General features: G+C 45.3%; 1 protein-coding gene across 1 annotated transcript; it reads left to right on the top strand.

Annotated features, from left to right (window-relative positions):
* Positions 1-7359: 7359 nt before the first annotated feature.
* LOC308461415 (keratin, type I cytoskeletal 19-like) lies at positions 7360-18798 on the top strand. Its single transcript, XM_080978350.1, has 8 exons — positions 7360-7899; positions 10714-10796; positions 11574-11730; positions 12808-12969; positions 14027-14152; positions 14749-14969; positions 16414-16445; positions 18488-18798. The coding sequence occupies exons 1-8, from the start codon at positions 7501-7503 to the stop codon at positions 18583-18585; spliced, it is 1278 nt and encodes a 425-aa protein (XP_080834476.1). The 5' UTR covers positions 7360-7500; the 3' UTR covers positions 18586-18798.
* Positions 18799-19055: the final 257 nt, after the last annotated feature.

The raw sequence follows: 19055 nt of genomic DNA on the forward strand, positions 1-19055 counted from the left end.
CTCCTTGGAGAAAAACTGGGATCTAAAAGCAATACACAGGTAAATACAGTGGTACCTCGGGTTAAGTACTTAATTCGTTCCAGAGGTCCGTTCTTAACCTGAAACTGTTGTTAACCTGAAGCACCACTTTAGTTAACGGGGCCTCCTGCTGCCACCACGCCGCCAGAGCACAATTTCTGTTCTCATCCTGAAGCAAAGTTCTTAACCTGAAGCACTATTTCTGGGTTAGCGGAGTCTAAGCCGGCGGCGCGGCGGCAGCTGGAGGCCCCATTAGCTAAAGTGGTGCTTCAGGTTAAGGACAGTTTCAGGTTAAGAACGGACCTCCGGAACGAATTAAGTACTTAACCCGAGGTACTACTGTACTGATTATAGTTAAGGGGATTGCTGAACCTTGTTCAAGGTGGGATTTCGGCTTTTCCTCTTGCCACCGCCACCTCCTCCTTCCTCCATGTACTCTAAAATGGAAGCAGCACCTGAGAGTTCATGCCCCGAAAGAGGTGTCTCTGTTCGCTTGCGCCTTAATGGTTTTTTTAAAAAGTGGATGCTTGAGTAAACCCCAATGGCACGCATGACGCCTGGGTGAGTCACTAGCATTATCTCTACAAATATGCCTTCACCTTTGCCGTGCTGCTGGAAGCGCTGTGGAAAAAGGAGGGGGGAAATATCAAATGCTTCTCTGTACCGCTTTACCAGGTAACAAACAGCTCTGTAGCTTGCCTTCCTCTGAAAGGTCTAGCTATGTTGAAAAAAATCTCCTTTCTCGGGGAGAAGGATGGGTTGAAGTGCTTATATCATTTCTGCAGATTTCCGTGGGAACTGAGCAGCTTGGAACATAGGCTGCATTCGCCCCATACATTTAAACAGTCATGGCGTCCCCCAAAGGATTATGGGTGCTGCAACTTGTTAAGGGTGCTGGGAGTGGTTAGGAGATCCCTGTCCGCAACTCGGTTTGAAAAGGGCTCTTTACAACCTGTTACACTGAAGCTGGGGAAGTGATCTAAATGAAAAGACCTCGCCTATTTCCCCTTCTCCTCCTGCCCATACACGAACACTTGTATCAGTACGTATCAAACTTTATTTCGGCCGCAGACCAGCACAGATGAACACTTGTCTATTTATTAATAAGCAAATAAAAGAGACATTGCTCGGTTTTCTAAGGTTCTTATCTAAGAGATTTGACTAGCGAACCTTGAACTTCTGCTCTCGTGAATTGCCTTATTTACGTTTACACTAAGCAGCTGCACCCATACGAAACCCAAAACCTATGGCTTCGGGAATCAAACAAATCCAGCCATTATTTTACATACCTTCAATGATTTATAATACCTCCGCCCCCCTGCAAACTGCTTCCATTGTTACAGCAACTTTACTCTCGGGTTGTCACCTTCCTCCTTCTCTTCCTGTAGGGGTCAGCTGGGAGGAGGATGGAGAGAAACCTAGAATTATTTAGTTCCATGTGTCTTGGCTCCACCTACTGTTTGGGCTCCCTGCCATTCGCGCCGCCAGTCCCAATGGGCATCGGCAGTGCCAGATTTATGTATAGGCTAAGTAGGCTGAAGCCTAGGGCCTCTAAATCAAGGGGGCCTCGCCAGCCTGCCCTCTCCCCAGTGCCACAGTCTCCCCTCTCCCAAAATTTCAAAATTTGCAAAATTGCAATTTGCAGCAGTGGGGCGCAACTTGAATTTTTTTTTGGTAAGGCTCCAGTTCACAGCCAAAGTCTGCAAAATCTTATATATATAAATAAAATCCATCTAGATTGCCCTGGTGCAGGGCCCCCCTTAGGAGCAGCGTGTGGGGCCCAATTTGGCAAAATTGCTGCAATTGCCTTAAGGTCAGCCCTGATGAGACTGTGCAGGGGCTGGACTGACAAGCCCTGCACCTTCTAGGTCCCTGGTGTCACCATTCAGAGTACAGACTCAAGGACTTGTTACGAAAATAAAGGGGGGGCACTTATTGGAAATCAGTTTTATCACCTCTTCCCCCCACCAAACCCCAAGACAATGAGCCCAGCCACCTTTTATTCACAGTTGCATAAGCACTACACTACAGCATAGCCATAAACCTGTACATTCAACTGCTGAAATATACACCCAAAATGTAGCAATGGAGATTTATGTTACTGCTTTATGAATGAACACTGTGTTTTATGAATGGACTCTGTATTTTGTGAATTACCTAAGAGCCACCAATAGGGAGCTAACCAATTGCTAACCAATGACAGCTAACCAATTGGGTACACTGAGAGCCAGTGTGGTGTAGTGGTTAAGAGCGGTAGTCTCGTAATCTGGGGAACCGGGTTCGCGTCTCCGCTCCTCCACATGCAGCTGCTGGGTGACCTTGGGCTAGTCACACTTCTTTGAAGTCTCTCAGCCCCACTCACCTCACAGAGTGTTTGTTGTGGGGGAGGAAGGGAAAGGAGAATGTTAGCTGCTTTGAGACTCCTTAAAGGGAGTGAAAAGCGGGATATCAAATCCAAACTCTTCTTCTTCTACTACTACCAAACAGTGATCCCTATTGCTGAAAGCAGGTAACCAGCAGGGAATGCTTCAGCTCAGCCTTTGCACAGTTGACTGAACACCCCCTGCTGTGCAGATAATGGAGAAAGCTCATAAATTGTATCCCTTCTGGCATCCTGGCCAACTCCATTATGCTGGTATAAATCCTGGTGCACCACAAGCCCAGAATAGCAGCAAATAAAATCCGCTCATACGTCAGCGGCTGATAAGACTTGTCAACCAGTTCTTCCAAAGTCTTCCTAAATTACAAAGTTCTAAAATACAGGCCAAAAGTGAACAGGTCTGGGAAGAGTGAGGCATACAATGGGCACCACCAGTGAAAAGGCCCTGCTCCGTGTAACTCCTGCCCTGTCATTTGATTGAGTGCCCACTTGCCCTCCTTCTTGACATTGAATGCTATTGAAGTCTCCAGGTCCAGTACAAAGACCATAAGAAGGGAGAGCAGGGACCTTGAAGTTCCCAACAGCTGTTAATCAAGCAAGCAAGCAAGCACACAGGTCACCTTTGTCACAGTCAGGACACCTATGTCCTGGCCAGGCCTGCACCCAATCTTGTTTTTGTACAATCTTGTTTGTCCTCAGTAACCAAAATTATATTATCAACATATACAAGTAGAAAAGTTGTTTTCCTTCATTTGCAAGGAATCATACAAAACAAAGTGGCACTAATAAAGAAAAGTTCCAGGGTGGCAACATAAAGTAACTAAAATGCTTTTGCAGTTCATCAAAACTATCCAGCGATATCAAGTTATAGGAAAACTGGTGCTATTAACAGTAATCCTTCTAGTTGGTTAATTGGTTCGGGAACTTCCATGCACATGATGTGTGATGCCAATTATTTCCCCAAAGGGTTAAATGATAACTAATCAGAGGCAGCTACAGTTGCAAATGGCAACAAAATATCTTTGAAAGGAAAAGGAGCAGGTTTGCTCAAGTGTGTTGCAGGCAGAAATACTGTTTGTAATGACGTGAGAGCAGTAGTTTACTTGCTCGAATTAACAAATAAGAAAGTTTTGAGAATTTAAATTCTAGATTAGAACTGATTACTTCATTGAGAAGGGGATTGTAAGAAAAACACTGGGGCCTAATTGGAATAGTAGAGTGCCTGGTATCTGGTGGGCAATCTCATCCTTTATTTCCACACTGTGGCTGCCGACCAAATCACCTGTCAGGAGAGTTATGAGATTCAGGTGAGGGTCAGATGCCTTGTCAATCCCAGCAGGTATATAAGAGGATGACCGCCTTTGCCCTGGCCAGGCCCGCAGTTTTTTTAAGAATAACATTACAACTTCATTTTCCTAAAAAATAATTCTTATACAGTGGTACCTCGGGTTACATACGCTTCAGGTTACAGACTCCGCTAACCCAGAAACAGTGCTTCAGGTTAAGAACTTTGCTTCAGGATAAGAACAGAAATCGTGCTCCAGCGGCACTGCGGCAGCAGGAGGCCCCATTAGGTAAAGTGGTGCTTCAGGTTAAGAACAGTTTCAGGTTAAGAACTGACCTCCGGAACGAATTAAGTACTTAACCCGAGGTACCACTGTACCACAAAAGATTTACAAAGTTCAGCTATTGCAAAAGTTTTTCAGTGTTAATTTTATGCATTTTTAAAATCACCATGGTATTTAACAATAATATCTTATGTCCTTTAGAGGAGAAATTGTGAATTGCAGCATTTTTTAAAATCATCATGGTATTTAACAATAATATCTTTTGTCCTTTAGAGGAGAAATTGTGAATTGCAGAATTTTAAATACCCGTCATCATCCTTGGCTTCACTCAATTTTATTTATAACACTCTTCCATTTTCTTCTAGCTGTGAGGGTGGGGGGTGGGGAGGGGCCTCACAAGTGGAGTAGCCTAGGGCCTCTCTTCATCTAAATCCAGCCCTGGGCATCAACCACCAGTAACTTAGCAGTATTGTTGTGACACTGGCGAATTTCTTTCCACCATTGTGGGACATTGTTGCGGAACAGAACGCAAAAAAGCCCATTGCATGGTGAACTTCTGCTGCATCAACAGCCACACGGGAATCCCCTGTTGCCCAAGATTAAAACTCACCCACCTGCTAGTGCAAAGGGCACTTGCGGTAGCAGACAGAGAAAGTTGGGTGCAGCCCTGCATTTACAGCATCTCTTTGCAATTCGTTCTCTCGTGATGAATATGCATTTATTTCCACCCTAAACCAGGTGTTCAAAAAGAAAGAGCACAAGCAAGAGAAAAGAGCAGTAAGACTCTCTGAAAAGCAAGGCCTTAACAATTCCATACCCCAGGCTTTGGGCACCAGATGCTGCGACCTACAACAGACTCTCTGAGCATTGTTGAATGAATGACAGGTGCAGCTTAAAGATGCAGCCAGTTAATGTAATTGCAATGCCCTGAAGCACCTTCAGCTATAAAGTCTATAGATTACACATCTGCCATCCATGCTTTGATCAAAGCCATGTCTGCCCTAGCTTTCCATTATCATGTTTTGCATTTGTGATGTGTCACCAGGATGACGAGACTCTCAGAATGGGGCGGCGGCAGTGGGGGGAACATCACCCATAGTTGCTGTCTCCGGGGGCTAAGGCACTGTGGGCCCTCTCAATCTTTTTGAGGCCTTGAATTGCTGGAGCTGGGCTCAGAGCAATGTTAGAACAATGTGCTTCAGAAGACGGCACTTCTGCCTCCATTGATGTCCAATATTTCACAGATGAAAATAGAGGCAATATTGCACATGGTTGTGGGGTTAGGGGCAAAGGATGGCAGGCCAGCAGCATAGTCTAAAGGACCATGGTGGGCCGAATCCAAATCCAAGCAGAAACTAGAGCAGGGGTCTTGAATCTTTTTGGAATTTTGAGACTGCTCCATTGGCACCAATCACAAAATGGCCGCCTCGGGAATGTGGCACGACACAAAATGGCTACTGCATCTAACGGAGCAGAAAGAGACAGGGGACCACAAAATAGTGCAGCCATGCTGTCCTATCCCTCATATTAGCCACCAATGCATTCACAGAGAGAAGCTCTTTGCACCTCTCCTCAGTTCAGAACAGAAGGAAGGCAATAAAAGAAGGCTCCCAATAAAATACGTTTAAGAGGATGTAGTACAAGCGAGGTTTTCATGCACTGTGGATTTCTGAAGTAACTTTTACTGAGACCTTTCACCAACACCACAGGAAGTACTGGTGGGCAAACTGGCACCAGCAGACACCATGCTGGTGAACCCTGAAATAGAGGATTAAAGTGCAAACCTGCCAATGCCTCCAGAAGACAGAAGCACTGAGGCAGGCCACAGACTGCAAGGCAAACTGGGGATTATATTATCATTGCAAACAATAAACTTGCAAAGATTATAAGCCGGGGGAGCACTTAAAACCTGGCTAACCTGCTGGGGGCTGGCAGTGGAGGGGCAGAGAGCTCTATCTTCACCACTAGTGACCTGCTGCATTTACATGATGAGTACAGAGGAAGACGAGGCTTCCCATCTCCGGCAGCCGACTTGGTTTCTATGTTGGGACAGAGTGCTCCTCCCTTTCTGCATTACTCACTTGCCTGCATGGAATTCCTTGTCACCTTTGGCTACCAGGCAAGTGCTTAATTACAAGGCTGGCCTACCATAAAAATAACCACTGCTCAGTTTCATCTGCATTCATATTTGGTGGAGTCATGATCCACTGAGAAAGTAAGAGGAGCGCTGCTGGATCCGGCCAGTGGCACATCTAGTCCAGCATCCTGTTCTCACCGTGGTCAAGCAGATGCGTGTGGGAAACAAGAAACTGCGTTTCACCCTCATGAACATGCCCATTGCTAAAACCACAGTGAGGTCGAATTCTGCTTGTTGATAGTATTTACACCCTGTGTGCCTGCCTGCCTGCCTTCCTTCACTGCAAATAGGTAAAGGTAAAGGGACCCCTGACCGTTAGGTCCAGTCACGGACGACTCTGGGGTCGCGGCGCTCATCTCGCTTTATTGGCCGAAGGAGCCGGCATACAGCTTCCGGGTCATGTGGCCAGCATGACTAAGCCGCTTCTGGCAAACCAGAGCAGCATACGGAAACGCCGTTTACCTTCCCGCTGGAGCGGTACCTAGTTATCTACTTGCAATTTGACGTGCTTTCAAACTGCTAGGCTGGCAGGAGCAGGGACTGAGCAACGGGAGCTCACCCCGCCGCGGGGATTCAAACCGCCAACCTTCTGATCGGCAAGTACTAGGCTCTGTGGTTTAACCCACAGCACCACCCGCGTCACATCCCTGCAAATAGAGCAGAGGAATTTGTTTATTCCTGTGAAATCATAGAGTCCGAAGGGATCTTGAGGGTCATCTAGTCCAACCCCCTGCAAATGCAGGAATCCTGCCCACAGCCGTCCCTGGGTGGGTTCAAACCACCAACCTTCTGGTTAGCAGCCAGAAGCACTGACCCACAAAGCAAGGGTGGATTCAGGCAGAAATTCATCATGTTCCAGCTACCTTTTCCCTCCATAGAGAGTAGCTTCCAGCCCTCCCACACATTGACGCTTCCCTTTTGTTAGTTTATCCAGAGGGAAAGGAGCATATTTTACAGGGCTATGGCTGCCTATAGAGTGAGATGGTGCAATAAATCATTCAGAAGGGTGTATCTCTGCTCCAACATAATCACAAAGAAACCCGGATCCCGTGCAGACTTTGGACTGAAGCATAGGTGAATTGTTGATTAAACACTGGATTGTTAGTGGTAGATGTCTCTTTTATTGCCCGACGATGGGTTGGGGCAAAATGTTGAGAATGTCAATGCCACCTTAAAAGGTTTATCAGCAGAGGTGGAGTTTGACACTGTCAAGCCTCTTTCTTTTACACCAAGTATAAAGGTCTAACAAGTTTGCCCCACTGATCATTTCCTACAATAGAGTCTCTGAAGCTGGTAGTTCCTTAGCTAAAGAAGAAGAAGAAGAAGAAGAAGAAGAAGAAGAAGAAGAAGAAGAAGAAGAAGAAGAAGAAGAAGAAGAAGAAGCAGCAGCAGCAGCAATGGCTTTCTCTGGCTTTTCCTCTGTTCAGTCTTCTCGACCAAGCCTAGCTGGCTCAATCTACAAATCATCGTCCGTCAAGACATACCGAGCACCCAGTGTCCATGGAGGAGCTGGTGGGTACGGCACCCGCATCTCCACCGGCACCAGCTATGGTGGCTTGGGTGGTGGCTTTCAGCTTGGTGCTTCCACCGGTGACCTGCTGCTTGCCGGCAGTGGGAAGGCGACAATGCAGAATTTGAACGACCGCTTGGCTGTGTATCTGGAAAAGGTGCGCTCCTTGGAAAAAAGCAATGCTCAGCTTGAAATGCAGATCCGTAAGTGGTATGAGAAGTGCTCCCCTGTTGCTAAGCAAGACTACAGCATGTATTTCAAAACTATTGAAGACCTCCAGAACAAGGTAAGAAGTTGTTCAAATTCTAAGCCATTGACTGGGTAACAGTATGAGCCTGTGAAGGGTAGACAGTGTGCCATTTCCTTACATGTGTATATTAATCAAGCCAAAAAGTTATTTTAACTCAGAGCAGCTCGTGCTGATTTTCTCACAATTATGGCTCTCCTGAATCACCTTTTGCTGGAAGTGCACTGCTTGAGGATATGTGCTGACCTGGCCCTGACCAAGTGGGTGAGCTATGACTTCATTACACAATGTGAACTAGATAGCACACTTGGTTAGAGCGTGGTGCTGATAACGCCAAGACTGCGGGTTCGATCCCTGTATGGGACAGTTGCGTATTCCTGCATTGTAGGGGGTTGGACTAGACGATCCTCAGGGTCCCATCCAACTCTATGATTCTATGATCTATGATCTCTATGGACTCATGTCATCAGTCATCACATCCAAAGGTCATCCATCCATGGTAGCTGCCCATCAGCCTGGAGGTGTGGCAAAGTGCCCTTCAGTCATGCCCTGCACATTTCCCCGCACAGTGAATAACTTAGGAGGCTCCCCAACAATGCAATGCTTCTTTTTTTATGTATACAACTAAGCGGAACACCAAAATAGAACAGTCCTTCTGCAGAGGCATATTTGACTTTTGTTTTTAAACAATTGTTTGAGCAATTAAGGTCAGTGAGAAAGAGGAGGATTGGTTTGAGAAGATATTGAATTATTTGGGTAGGTTTGAACAATTTGGGGCAATTAAAATGTTAAAAGTTAAATAAACCTTGTGGAGGGAGGAGTGTTAAGGTGTATAGAAGTATACATATGGTTGATTTGAATATGTTATTATTGAATATTATTGAATATGTATATTACTGAATATTGTATACCCAATGTGTCAGCCGCCTGGGGGGTTTCACTCTTTGTGTTTTAGTGGGTGGTAAAAATAAAATATTTTTTTTAAAAATTGTTTGAGCAATGAGCACAACTGGGATCAAATAGCACTGTAGTGTCTGGGGCATGGAACCACAACTTTGTATCTAGCCAAGTCGTAGTCAGACCAGACCGACGGAAATCAATGAACTTACATTAGTCATGTCTGCTGATTTTAGTGGGTCTGCTCTGGGTCTGCCTTAGATTAATTCAATCCACCATTTTTATTTCATTGGGAAAGCGCCTTGGCCGTGTTAAGAGACTCTAGTGAAAAAGCAGATCTGTCCCATAATTAGATTAAAATGTCTGCCTGTCAGAAAATATCAAAGCTTCTTGAGAAGGAATCCTCTGTTTTCTCCATGTTATTCACTAAAGTTACTACTACTTCTACTACTCCCATGTCGGGGGGGGTGCACTTCCCTATTTACTCTTCCCACACCCTACCATGAGTCAATTAAAACCTGTTATAAAATCCCAAATGCTGATGAGAATGGCCTTACGAGCGTGCCATTTAAATCATTCACCCCACCCTCTTTCCTCACTGTTTTGTACCTAATCTAATCTCTACCATAAAGTTGCACCCACAGAAAAGTAAATATGTGGTCGATTGAGACTTGGGAGGTGCCATGTATGGAAGTAGGGAGAAGGGGTAGAGTCCATGATCAGGTCGTAGCTTCTAGATTCGTGATAATTCTCACTGTGTGGTTTTCAAGAGCAAACAAACACTGCGACCAAGCAAAACTTACATGCGGGCACTTGGAATTTTGAGAAGATTTCCATGAGAAGCTGCCCCCAACGTTACGTGCTCCCATTTGAGCAGGCTGGGAATTCTTTTCAAGATTACTGGGAAATGTAAGACCAAATTTGCTTTAGAACTGCAGCTAATCCACCCAGGGGGAAACGTAGGAATTTAGGAAGCTGCAGGGCTCTTTTTCAGGAGGAAACTCACAGGAACTCAGTTCCGGCACCTCTCAGGTAGGCGCCATTGCCATTCTAAGAGATTAGAGAGGTGTTCATGATGAGAGGCATTTTTCTAGAAAAATAGCACTGGGAAGCTGCCTTATATTGAGTCAGACTATTGGAAACAGCAGCTGACCGGTAGAAGCACTCCAGGGTCTCCTAGCCCTACCTTGAGATGCTGGGTATTGAACCTGCAGATTTTGGCATGTTAAGCATGTGCTCTACTGTTGAGCCTTAAGGATACAGGTGGCGCTGTGGTCTAAACCACTGAGCCTCTTGGGCTTGCTGATCAGTAGGTCGGCAGTTCGAATCCCCGCAATGGAGTGAGCTCCTGTCGCTCTGTCCCAGCTTCTGGCAACCTAGCAGTTTGAAAGCACGCCAGTGCAAGTAGATAAATAGGTACTGCTGCAGCAGGAAGGTCAACGGTGTTTCCGTGCGCTCTGGTTTCTTTTACGGTGTCCTGTTGTGCTAGAAGCAGTTTAGTCATGCTGGCCACATGACCCGGAAAGCTGTCTGTAGACAAACACCGGCTCCCTCAGCCTGAAAGCAAGATGAGCGCCACAAGCCCATAGTCACCTTGAGCTGGACTTAACCGTCCAGGGGTCCTTCACCTTACCTTTTACCTTTAACACTGAGCCACATCAATTACCCTAATGAAAGGAAAGCAGAATCAGGCGATAGAGTAGAACAGTCCATGGTGAGTCATGCTAGCTATCTCTCTGCCTAGCAGTAGGGCCCATGTTCTTCATTAGAACATCCTTTTAGAACATCCTTCTCCACTGATCTTCTTCTTTGGGCCTTTGTTTCTCATTATATTGCTGTCTCTTGTCTTTCACTGACCTTCAGTTCTAACTTCTGTTGCCTGGAGGTGGTAACTTTTTTAAGTTTCTGAGTTGGTTTGCTGCATGACTAACCCCTCACTTTCTGTTGTCCCCCCAGATTATCGCAGAACGATTGGCCAACACCCAGATTGTATTGGCGATTGACAATACCAAGCTGGCAGCCGATGATTTCCGTGTGAAGTACGTAGGTTAAAAACCAATGAATACATCATGGCAATTCATTAACCTGCACAGTAATATTTCATTACCAATTATTCTCTCTTACACACACTGATATGGGCTTCTCAAAGCAAAAGCAGGAACTATGGGAATGTCTTTCCAGTTCCACAGGTGGCAGGAGTGGAAATTGTAAAATCTGTGAAGATTTTATGCAGTCTACTTTCATTCATTCATTCATTCATTCATTCATTCATTCATTCATTGCTTGCATTTATATGCCACCTTTTCCTCTAAGTAGCTGAAGGTGCAGTACATGGTTTTCCCCTTCCTCATTTAATCTCAAAAACCCTGTGTGGTAGACTAGGCTGAGATAGGATTGCCATATTTCAAGAAGTAAAAATCCGGGCACAAAAGGGTGTTGAGCTTTTCTTTTTGGAAAAATGCCCAAAAAGTTGCTGATTTTTGGGGGGGGGGCGGGGAATCACCCATAAGTAAAACCTGGATATTTTGCCGATTATTGAAAATTCCCCCTGGATGGTCACTTCGGCTTTGGAATCTCAGACATGTCCAGGAAAAACCAGACATATGACAACCCTAGAGATCACCATAATCACTGTAGCAATTGTTTGTAAGCATCTACCCAAGAACATTTGAAAAACAAATAAACCCAGAATTCAGGATTCAGCTATCATAAAGAGGTCCATTGCAGTCGTATTGGCCAATGAAATTAACAACTGCTGGGGAATTGGTCCAGTTTGCTAAGAAGGAAGCTGACATGTCTTTTTGAACATCAAACAGATACGAGAATGAGCTGGGTCTCAGACAAAGTGTGGAAAATGACACAGCAGGGTTAGCCAGGCTCATCGATGACTTCACCCTGACTAAGTCTGATCTTGAGCATCAGGTCGAAGGTCTGAAGGAAGAACTGGCTTACCTCAAGAAAAATCACGACGAGGTAAGAAAACATCCCATTAAGCCAAAGAGTTGTGGATTTTCTCAGCTTCAGGTGTCCACAGGACCATCTCTGCCAATAGGCAGAGTGAAGCATTTGCCTCAGGTGACAGATGCTGGTGGATAGCAAGATGTCGGATGGCAGAGCTGGGTGTTCTTGTGCATACACACCCAAACCTGATCTGCCATGCTCAGGTGCAGCAGATTCAATTCTCCAGTTTGGTAAGCTTTTGGACATGGAATGCAAGGAGGAAACCATTTTAGGCAGGAAAATATATTTAGATGGGCCTGCCAGTAGGGCCAAAGAGTTTGAGGGAGGATCTAGCAGAGATGTCAGAGAAGACACAATGGGAACAAATTACTTAAATTACTAAGTTGCATGATTTCACCAGAGCAGACAGCGGAGTGAACAACACAGATTTGGGTGGAAGCCGAACTGCAGGGTAATGGAAACAGTGCTGCATGCAGCAGATACAGAACAGAAAATGATGCCTTCCTACATCCATCGGACCGCATTAGAAAGCAGTAGCCAGATCTTGAAAGCCTGTGACTACACAGATGAGGAGCAATCTCATTCGGTTGACTGGTAAAACTCATATATCAGGGCACAGGGCACTTAAGTAGAATAAAAGTAAAGGTACCCCTGACTGTTAGGTCCAGTCACGGACGACTCTGGGGTCACGGCGCTCATCTCACTCTATAGGCCGAGGGAGCTGGCATTTGTCCGCAGACAGCTTCTGTGGCCAGCATAACTAAGCCGCTTCTGGCGAAACCAGAGCAGCGCACAGAAACGCCGTTTACCTTCCCGCCAGAGCAGTACCTATTTATCTACTTGCACTTCGTGCTTTTGAACTGCTAGGTGGGCAGGAGCTGGGACCGAGCAACGGGAGCTCACCCTGTCGTGGGGATTCGAACCACCGACCTTCTGATCGGGAAGCACTAGGCTCTGTGGTTTAGACCACAACACCATCCGCGTCCATAAGTAGAATATGGGAAGCCAAAAAGGACCCTATTCCTTAAATTTGATGCTGGTTTCAGTGTTAACTAGCACGGAATAATCATGATCACTTGTCTTTTGCAGGAAAAGGCAAGATTGCAGAAGCAGCTGGGTGGCACCGTGTCAGTCGAGGTGGATGCTGCTCCAGGCATTGATCTGGGCCAGATTATGGACAACATGCGCCAGCAGTATGAAGTCATGGCTGAAAAGAATCGTCAAGAGGCTAAAGACCGTTTTGATAAACAGGTGATGTTTGTCATGATGGTTGTTATGACTAAAGTTTGTTATTATGATTAATAACCATTCACATGGCATTTTACCTGTGAAAACTACTTGACACGCTCCATTTTGTTTATTCACGAAACACTATGATGAAATAGGACGTTAAGTCTGCAATCCTGTTCCTACATCCCCAATAGGACTTACTTATGAGCAGACAATCGCTGTAATTGTTCCAGTCTGCAAATTCAGGCTAAGAGAGCCTTCCAAAAACCAGCAAAGGCTGGTTTCAAATGGTGCATGTACACATTATAGCAGGTTTGATCTTAAAGGAGGCATTTCCCTCTCTGTGTGAGAGAATGCCCCTCTTGATATTCTGCCTGCTACATATACACATATACATGCACACACAAATATATATGCTATTCTTTTTTAAATAACAAAAAAATATGCTGCAGCTACGGGGCACATCCTTTGTCATTCAGCAGTGTATTTTAGTCTATTCAGCTACACTGTTTATAGATAGATAGATAGATAGATAGATAGATAGATAGATAGATAGATATAGATATTCATTTTCCAATTAAAAAAACATTCATATTAATAACAACTCAAACCAAATCTTTCCACATTCAAAAACAAAAAACAATATAGCCAATTATATAATCCGAATTAATTAATTTCAATGGAACTTCCCGTGTTCTGGATTTCAAGAGATAAATGTCCATCCTTTCTCTTTCTGCTGTCCTCTTTATTACTTCACAGTTTTCCAATCCTGATATTGACAATCTCCTCTCTCGATCAGTCGGTCACTGGTATAACTATCTTGTTTTATTTGATCATTCCTTATTTCTATAATCGTGCAGGGGGCTTTTTCCTCATTGTTCTCAGTCTTAATATTTTGAAGCACAGTCCTCCTTCAAAGCCTCCTCCTTTTTCTGCTGATTGTTGTTCTAATAGGCTCTGGGCTTCCGTCCAAGGTTGAAATGAATTAGCGTATTCAGCTACACTGTTAATCACCCCAACAACAATAACATTTGATTTCTCGCCGTTGGATTTCTCTCTCTCCATCTTTGTATTTTAGGTTGAGGAATGGAATATAGAGGTGACCACCACTACGCAACAACTTGAGGGCCATAGAAATGAGGTCACAGAGCGGAGACGTACACTTCAGACCACGGAGATTGAACTCCAATCCCAGCTTAACTTGGTAAAGTTCAAGTGCAGCAATACATTTACTGCTTTCGGTTCATTGCATGACTATTTGGGTTCCTGCCCCTCAGAGCTATGCAAACGCTGGCAATCAGCTGACCACCGCCACAGGCTTTGGGTCACTTGATGTGATGGGACGATGAGCTGCTTGTGTGTAAAATCCTAGTCCCTCAGAGTTTGGTCAAGTTTGCAAACCTCTGTCTGTAACGGAGCCCCTTAAACATGGCTCCGTCAGTCGCTGGCAGATTCCGACAGTGGTTGCTTTCGGAATCGCTTCCAACATAAAAGCTCCTTAACGGAAACACGTCTTCTGGACTCTCTGCGTGACAGTTTCCGGCGAGGAGTGGGTGTCCCTACAGGAGGTCCTGAAACCTCCCCACTGTTTTCGCTGGAAGTGTCTCTGAGCCATCCCTCCAGCTCACTTTCCCTCAGCTCAGCTCCTCTCCCCCTACTGGTTCCCTCTTCAGCTGCTGAGTCTCTCCCAACCTGTGTGAGCCCTTTCACTTCCCTTCCTTCCGATGGCAGTTCCCTGACACTTGACATTCTAGGCTAGGAATCATCCTCTTGAACTGAACATCTGCTCTCTTCTTCTAGAAAGCGGATCAGGAGAATATCCTGGCGGAAACCGAAGCACGTTACGGAGCCATGTTGGCCCAGATACAGGCTTCCATTGGGAACATCGAGGCCCAGCTGATGCAGCTGCGGAGTGACATGGAGCGCCAGAGCCAGGAGTACAGCAGCCTCTTGGACATCAAGGTCAAGCTAGAGGCAGAGATTGCCACGTATCGCCGCCTGCTGGAAGGGGAAGACAGCAGGTGAGGGATTTGGTCCAAAGGTGCTTACGTTGTGCGGGTCAGCAGACCGCATGTTATGGGATGTGGAGGAAAACAGAGCAGAGTGACTCTGGTATAGCAGATGGCATAATCGTATCGTAAAACCTTTATTGGCATCACATACAACATCCAAAACAAATCAATACAGAATTACCACTTCCCCAGTGGCACAAAACATTTGCTAAAAGAAAGGAGGCAGAGCAGTCTATCGTCACATCTCTTGGTCTCCAGGGAGATCAGACGTCTGCAGTGTATTTCGACGGCAAAAAACGAAATAGAGATATTTAGCCACTAACTTGGTGATCTCCTGATCATTCCCCAGTAATAGAAAATGTATGACCTCTGACTCTGGCTTCCATTTGGGGATACAGAGTTGACCTAGAAATTGCTGGCGGAGATCAGCATATAGTTTACAATTGAAAAGCATATGTGTAAGGGTTTCCACCAGGTGGTCTTCACACGGGCAAGTTCTTTCTCCTTCCACCCTGCCTGAGAACCTTCCCCAAAGGAGAGATGGTATAAGCAATGTGCAGAGAGGAGGAGGACGAGAGCTTTAAAATGTCTGGTCTGCAAAGCAATACACTGAGCATGCAGAGGCCGTATAGGAAGTCTGCCCACGCAGATGTCAAGCCACTAAAGAGATGCTCTTTCTTGTCGTTCACCTAGAAAGTAATGGGCTGTATTCAGTGGAGTCATTGTGCAAGGGGGACGGCTTTCAATCATGCAACAGAACTTCCCCTTCCCTTATGTCTCTCACACACAAACACATCTGCTCTGGGGTTTCAAATCGGCAGCTGATGCAGGCAGAGGAGGGAGGGAAAGGAAGTTACATTACACTTGCAGACATGGGACCTAACTGGTATGATGCCCTGGTGTGCTCTCCCCAAGCCAGACAGAAATGAAGAACCCAAATGCAATAAGCAAATGATGAAACTCTTTTAAAAAAGCAAACCTGATCAAGTAAAGATGATCATGGGTCTGGAAACTAAGCCTTATGAGAAGCGCTTGAAGGAGCTGGGTATGTTTAGCCTGGAATGAGGAGGCTGAGAATGATAGCCATCTTCAAATATCTAAAGGGCTGTCACATGGAAAAGAGAGCCTGCTTGTTTTCTCCTGCTCTGGAGGGTAGGACTCGAACCAATGGCTTCAAGCTGCAATAAAGGAGATTCTGACTAAACATTCAGAAAAAAAACTTTCTTCAGCAGTGGAACAGTCCACGATTGGGGGTGGACTCTCCTTCCTTGGAGGATTTTAAGCAGAAACCAAATGGCCATCTGTCATTGATGCTTTAGCTGAGATCCCTGCATTGCAGGGGGTTGAACTAGATGACCCTTGGGGTCCCTTCCAACTCTTAGATGCTATGATTTTCTGATTTATAAGACACGCGATGTCTGATTCAGTTTTTATTTCATTTTTTTAAAACCAGGACTATTCTTGAAGAACTGGAAGCTGAAAAAGGTATGAGTCTGAATCGTCAACACCCTCTCTCATTTGTTGAAGGTTTCCACTGAAAAAAGTATTTCAGAGAGGCCTGATTGGGATTTTGTTTTCAGAAATCCATTGCGTTCTGGCAGGAGGGTGTTGCACCATTGTTTTAGGGACACAGGAAGCTTATACCGAGTCAGTCCCATTGTTCTGTCGAGCTCAGTATTGTCTACACTGACTGGCAGCAGCTATCCAACCCCCTTAGATGCTGGGGATTGAAACTTGGAGCTTCTGCTTGCAAAGCAGATGCTCCTTCCCTGAGCTATGACCCTTCCCCTTAGCAGGTAACTGGTTTGCACAGAAAAGGGCTTTCAGGTCTCTTCCAGCATCAGCAATCCACCCATCCGTCCCACGTACGTCAGTGGTACAAGAAGTATTTTAGGCAGCACCCATATAGACTTATGCATGTTCTGCCATGTGGCCGGAACCACTTTTCACATTGTTTTGGGTACATTACACCTTTAATTTAGCATTTGGGCCCTATTGGTCAACTCTGATCACAATCTCTTTCAGCCGGCAGTGACTATTGGGGTGGCACATATGGGAATGTTCAGGGTGGCAGGAGAGGATATATTGTTTATTAATATCCTTCCTAACTTGTGCTAGCAAATTCCTTTACTTAGCAAAGTTTACATTCCCCTTCTCTCACACAGCAGAAATCTGGTTGCAGGCTCATTGCTCATTAGAACCCCTAATTATTATGCAATTCAATCTCCCTCAGATTGAATTGTATGTTCCTGGTAAGATCCCCTTTTAAATCCCTCCTAAAAGAATAAAGACACCACAGTCTTATTTATAAGCAATAAAATGAAACTTTCAGGCAGAGCACAGCATGATCCCTGAAGGTAGGCTTCAGGCTTAAAGTTACAAACTTATACTAACAGGTTTACCCCATAAGGAAGATGACCTGGGGGACTGCTTGGCTGGCAACCAGCAGTTCATTCCAGGAAGTTTGCAGGACAAAAAGGAGGCGGAAAAGAGGGAGAGGGGCAGCATGCCTTGTCCTTTGACCAGGTCTGGAAAGGTCACGCCCACCCACTAGTCACATGCAAGGAAGGATGCTCCCAGGCCAGGAGGAACAGGAAGGTTCGACTGGCTGGATCAAACATTCCCTTGCATGTCCACTCTAGGAAAACAAGGAATGTTGTACTTGACTACTCTCAGTGGATTACATCCACAGCACAGACAGCAAAGTCCTTCTCACGTCACTAGCAGCACTGCAACCTACCTGGACTGTGTCTGGGGCAGGAGAGGACGGCGGCCAGGTCAGGGCTGCCCAGATGAACAGATGAAGCTCCTGCTGGTGAGGTCCACATAGCCCTGACCTTACCGCTTCCCTGCCCTGTCCCAGCATTTTATTTATATATTTTATTTATTTATTTAAAAATAATCTAGTCCCATCTAGAGAAGCTGCAGCCACATGAGTGGCAGGAGCCCAGTTTCCCCCCACCACACTAGGAATTCAGTCATCCTGCTGCAAAAGCCAGCAGGAAAGTCCCTCCCCATCTCTTCATCCAACCAGTCATTGAAAACACTTATGCAATTCAAGTTTTGTTGCTGTACAAGCAAAGTCCTCCATGCATCTTATCTGGTCTTGTTTTCCACTCTAACCATCAGCATTAGATTCCTCCTGAACTGGTTCTTACCAGTCTTGTGGTCAGGCTGCATTCTTGCATTGGTGACACTGGCCTCACTGATAATGAGCTTTGCAGAATTTCTACCTCCTGGTCCCTAGCCATAATGCCAAAATGGAATGATTAGGGGGTCTTCCAAACAAGAAAGGAAAATTTTGCCCACTGATGATGTTATATTATCATTTAAAGCACCCAATGAATTCTAAGCATGCATCTGATCCATATTTTTGGGTGGCCTGGGATAGCTTGGTAGAGCACGAGATTCTTAGTCTCAAGGTTGTGGGTTTGAACCCCACATAGGGCAAAACAGTCTTGCACCGCTAGATGACCCTTGCGGTTCTTTCCAGTTCTATAATTCTATGATTCTATCTCCCTTTCCAGAAAGGAATAAAGTCCTGAGGATCAAGACTGTGGTTGAAGAGATGGTTGATGGGCAAGTCGTATCATCCAGAACTGACGAGAGGGAACAGAAGATGTAGCCGGTGGCGGAACAATACGCATTTTACGTTCTTTGTGTTAAGGCTAAAAAAAATAACCTAATTTCAAATCCTGCCTTTCTAAAGACAAAATGATACTTCTCTATAGTTTTAAAAAGGGAACTCAGTGATAAAGGAAACAATGTGCTATTCCTAAAGAATCGATCGACTGTTTCTTCTAATTAAAAAAAAAAGTCTGTGTTCACTATGTCAAAAGGCTGCAACGGTATGTTTTGTTATTATCTGAAATATACCGTATTTTTCGCTCTATAAGATGCACCAGACCACAAGACGCACCTAGTTTTTGAAGGAGGAAAACAAGAAAAAAAATATTCTGAATCTCAGAAGCCAGAACAGCAAGAGGGATCGCTGCGCAGTGAAAGCAGCAATCCCTCTTGCTGTTCTAGCTTCTGTGATAGCTGTGCAGCCTACATTCGCTCCATAAGACGCACACACATTTCCCCTTACTTTTT

Source organism: Podarcis pityusensis (genome assembly GCF_964106645.2).
Source record: "Podarcis pityusensis genome assembly, chromosome: 13".
Classification (NCBI taxonomy): Eukaryota; Metazoa; Chordata; class Lepidosauria; order Squamata; family Lacertidae; genus Podarcis; species Podarcis pityusensis.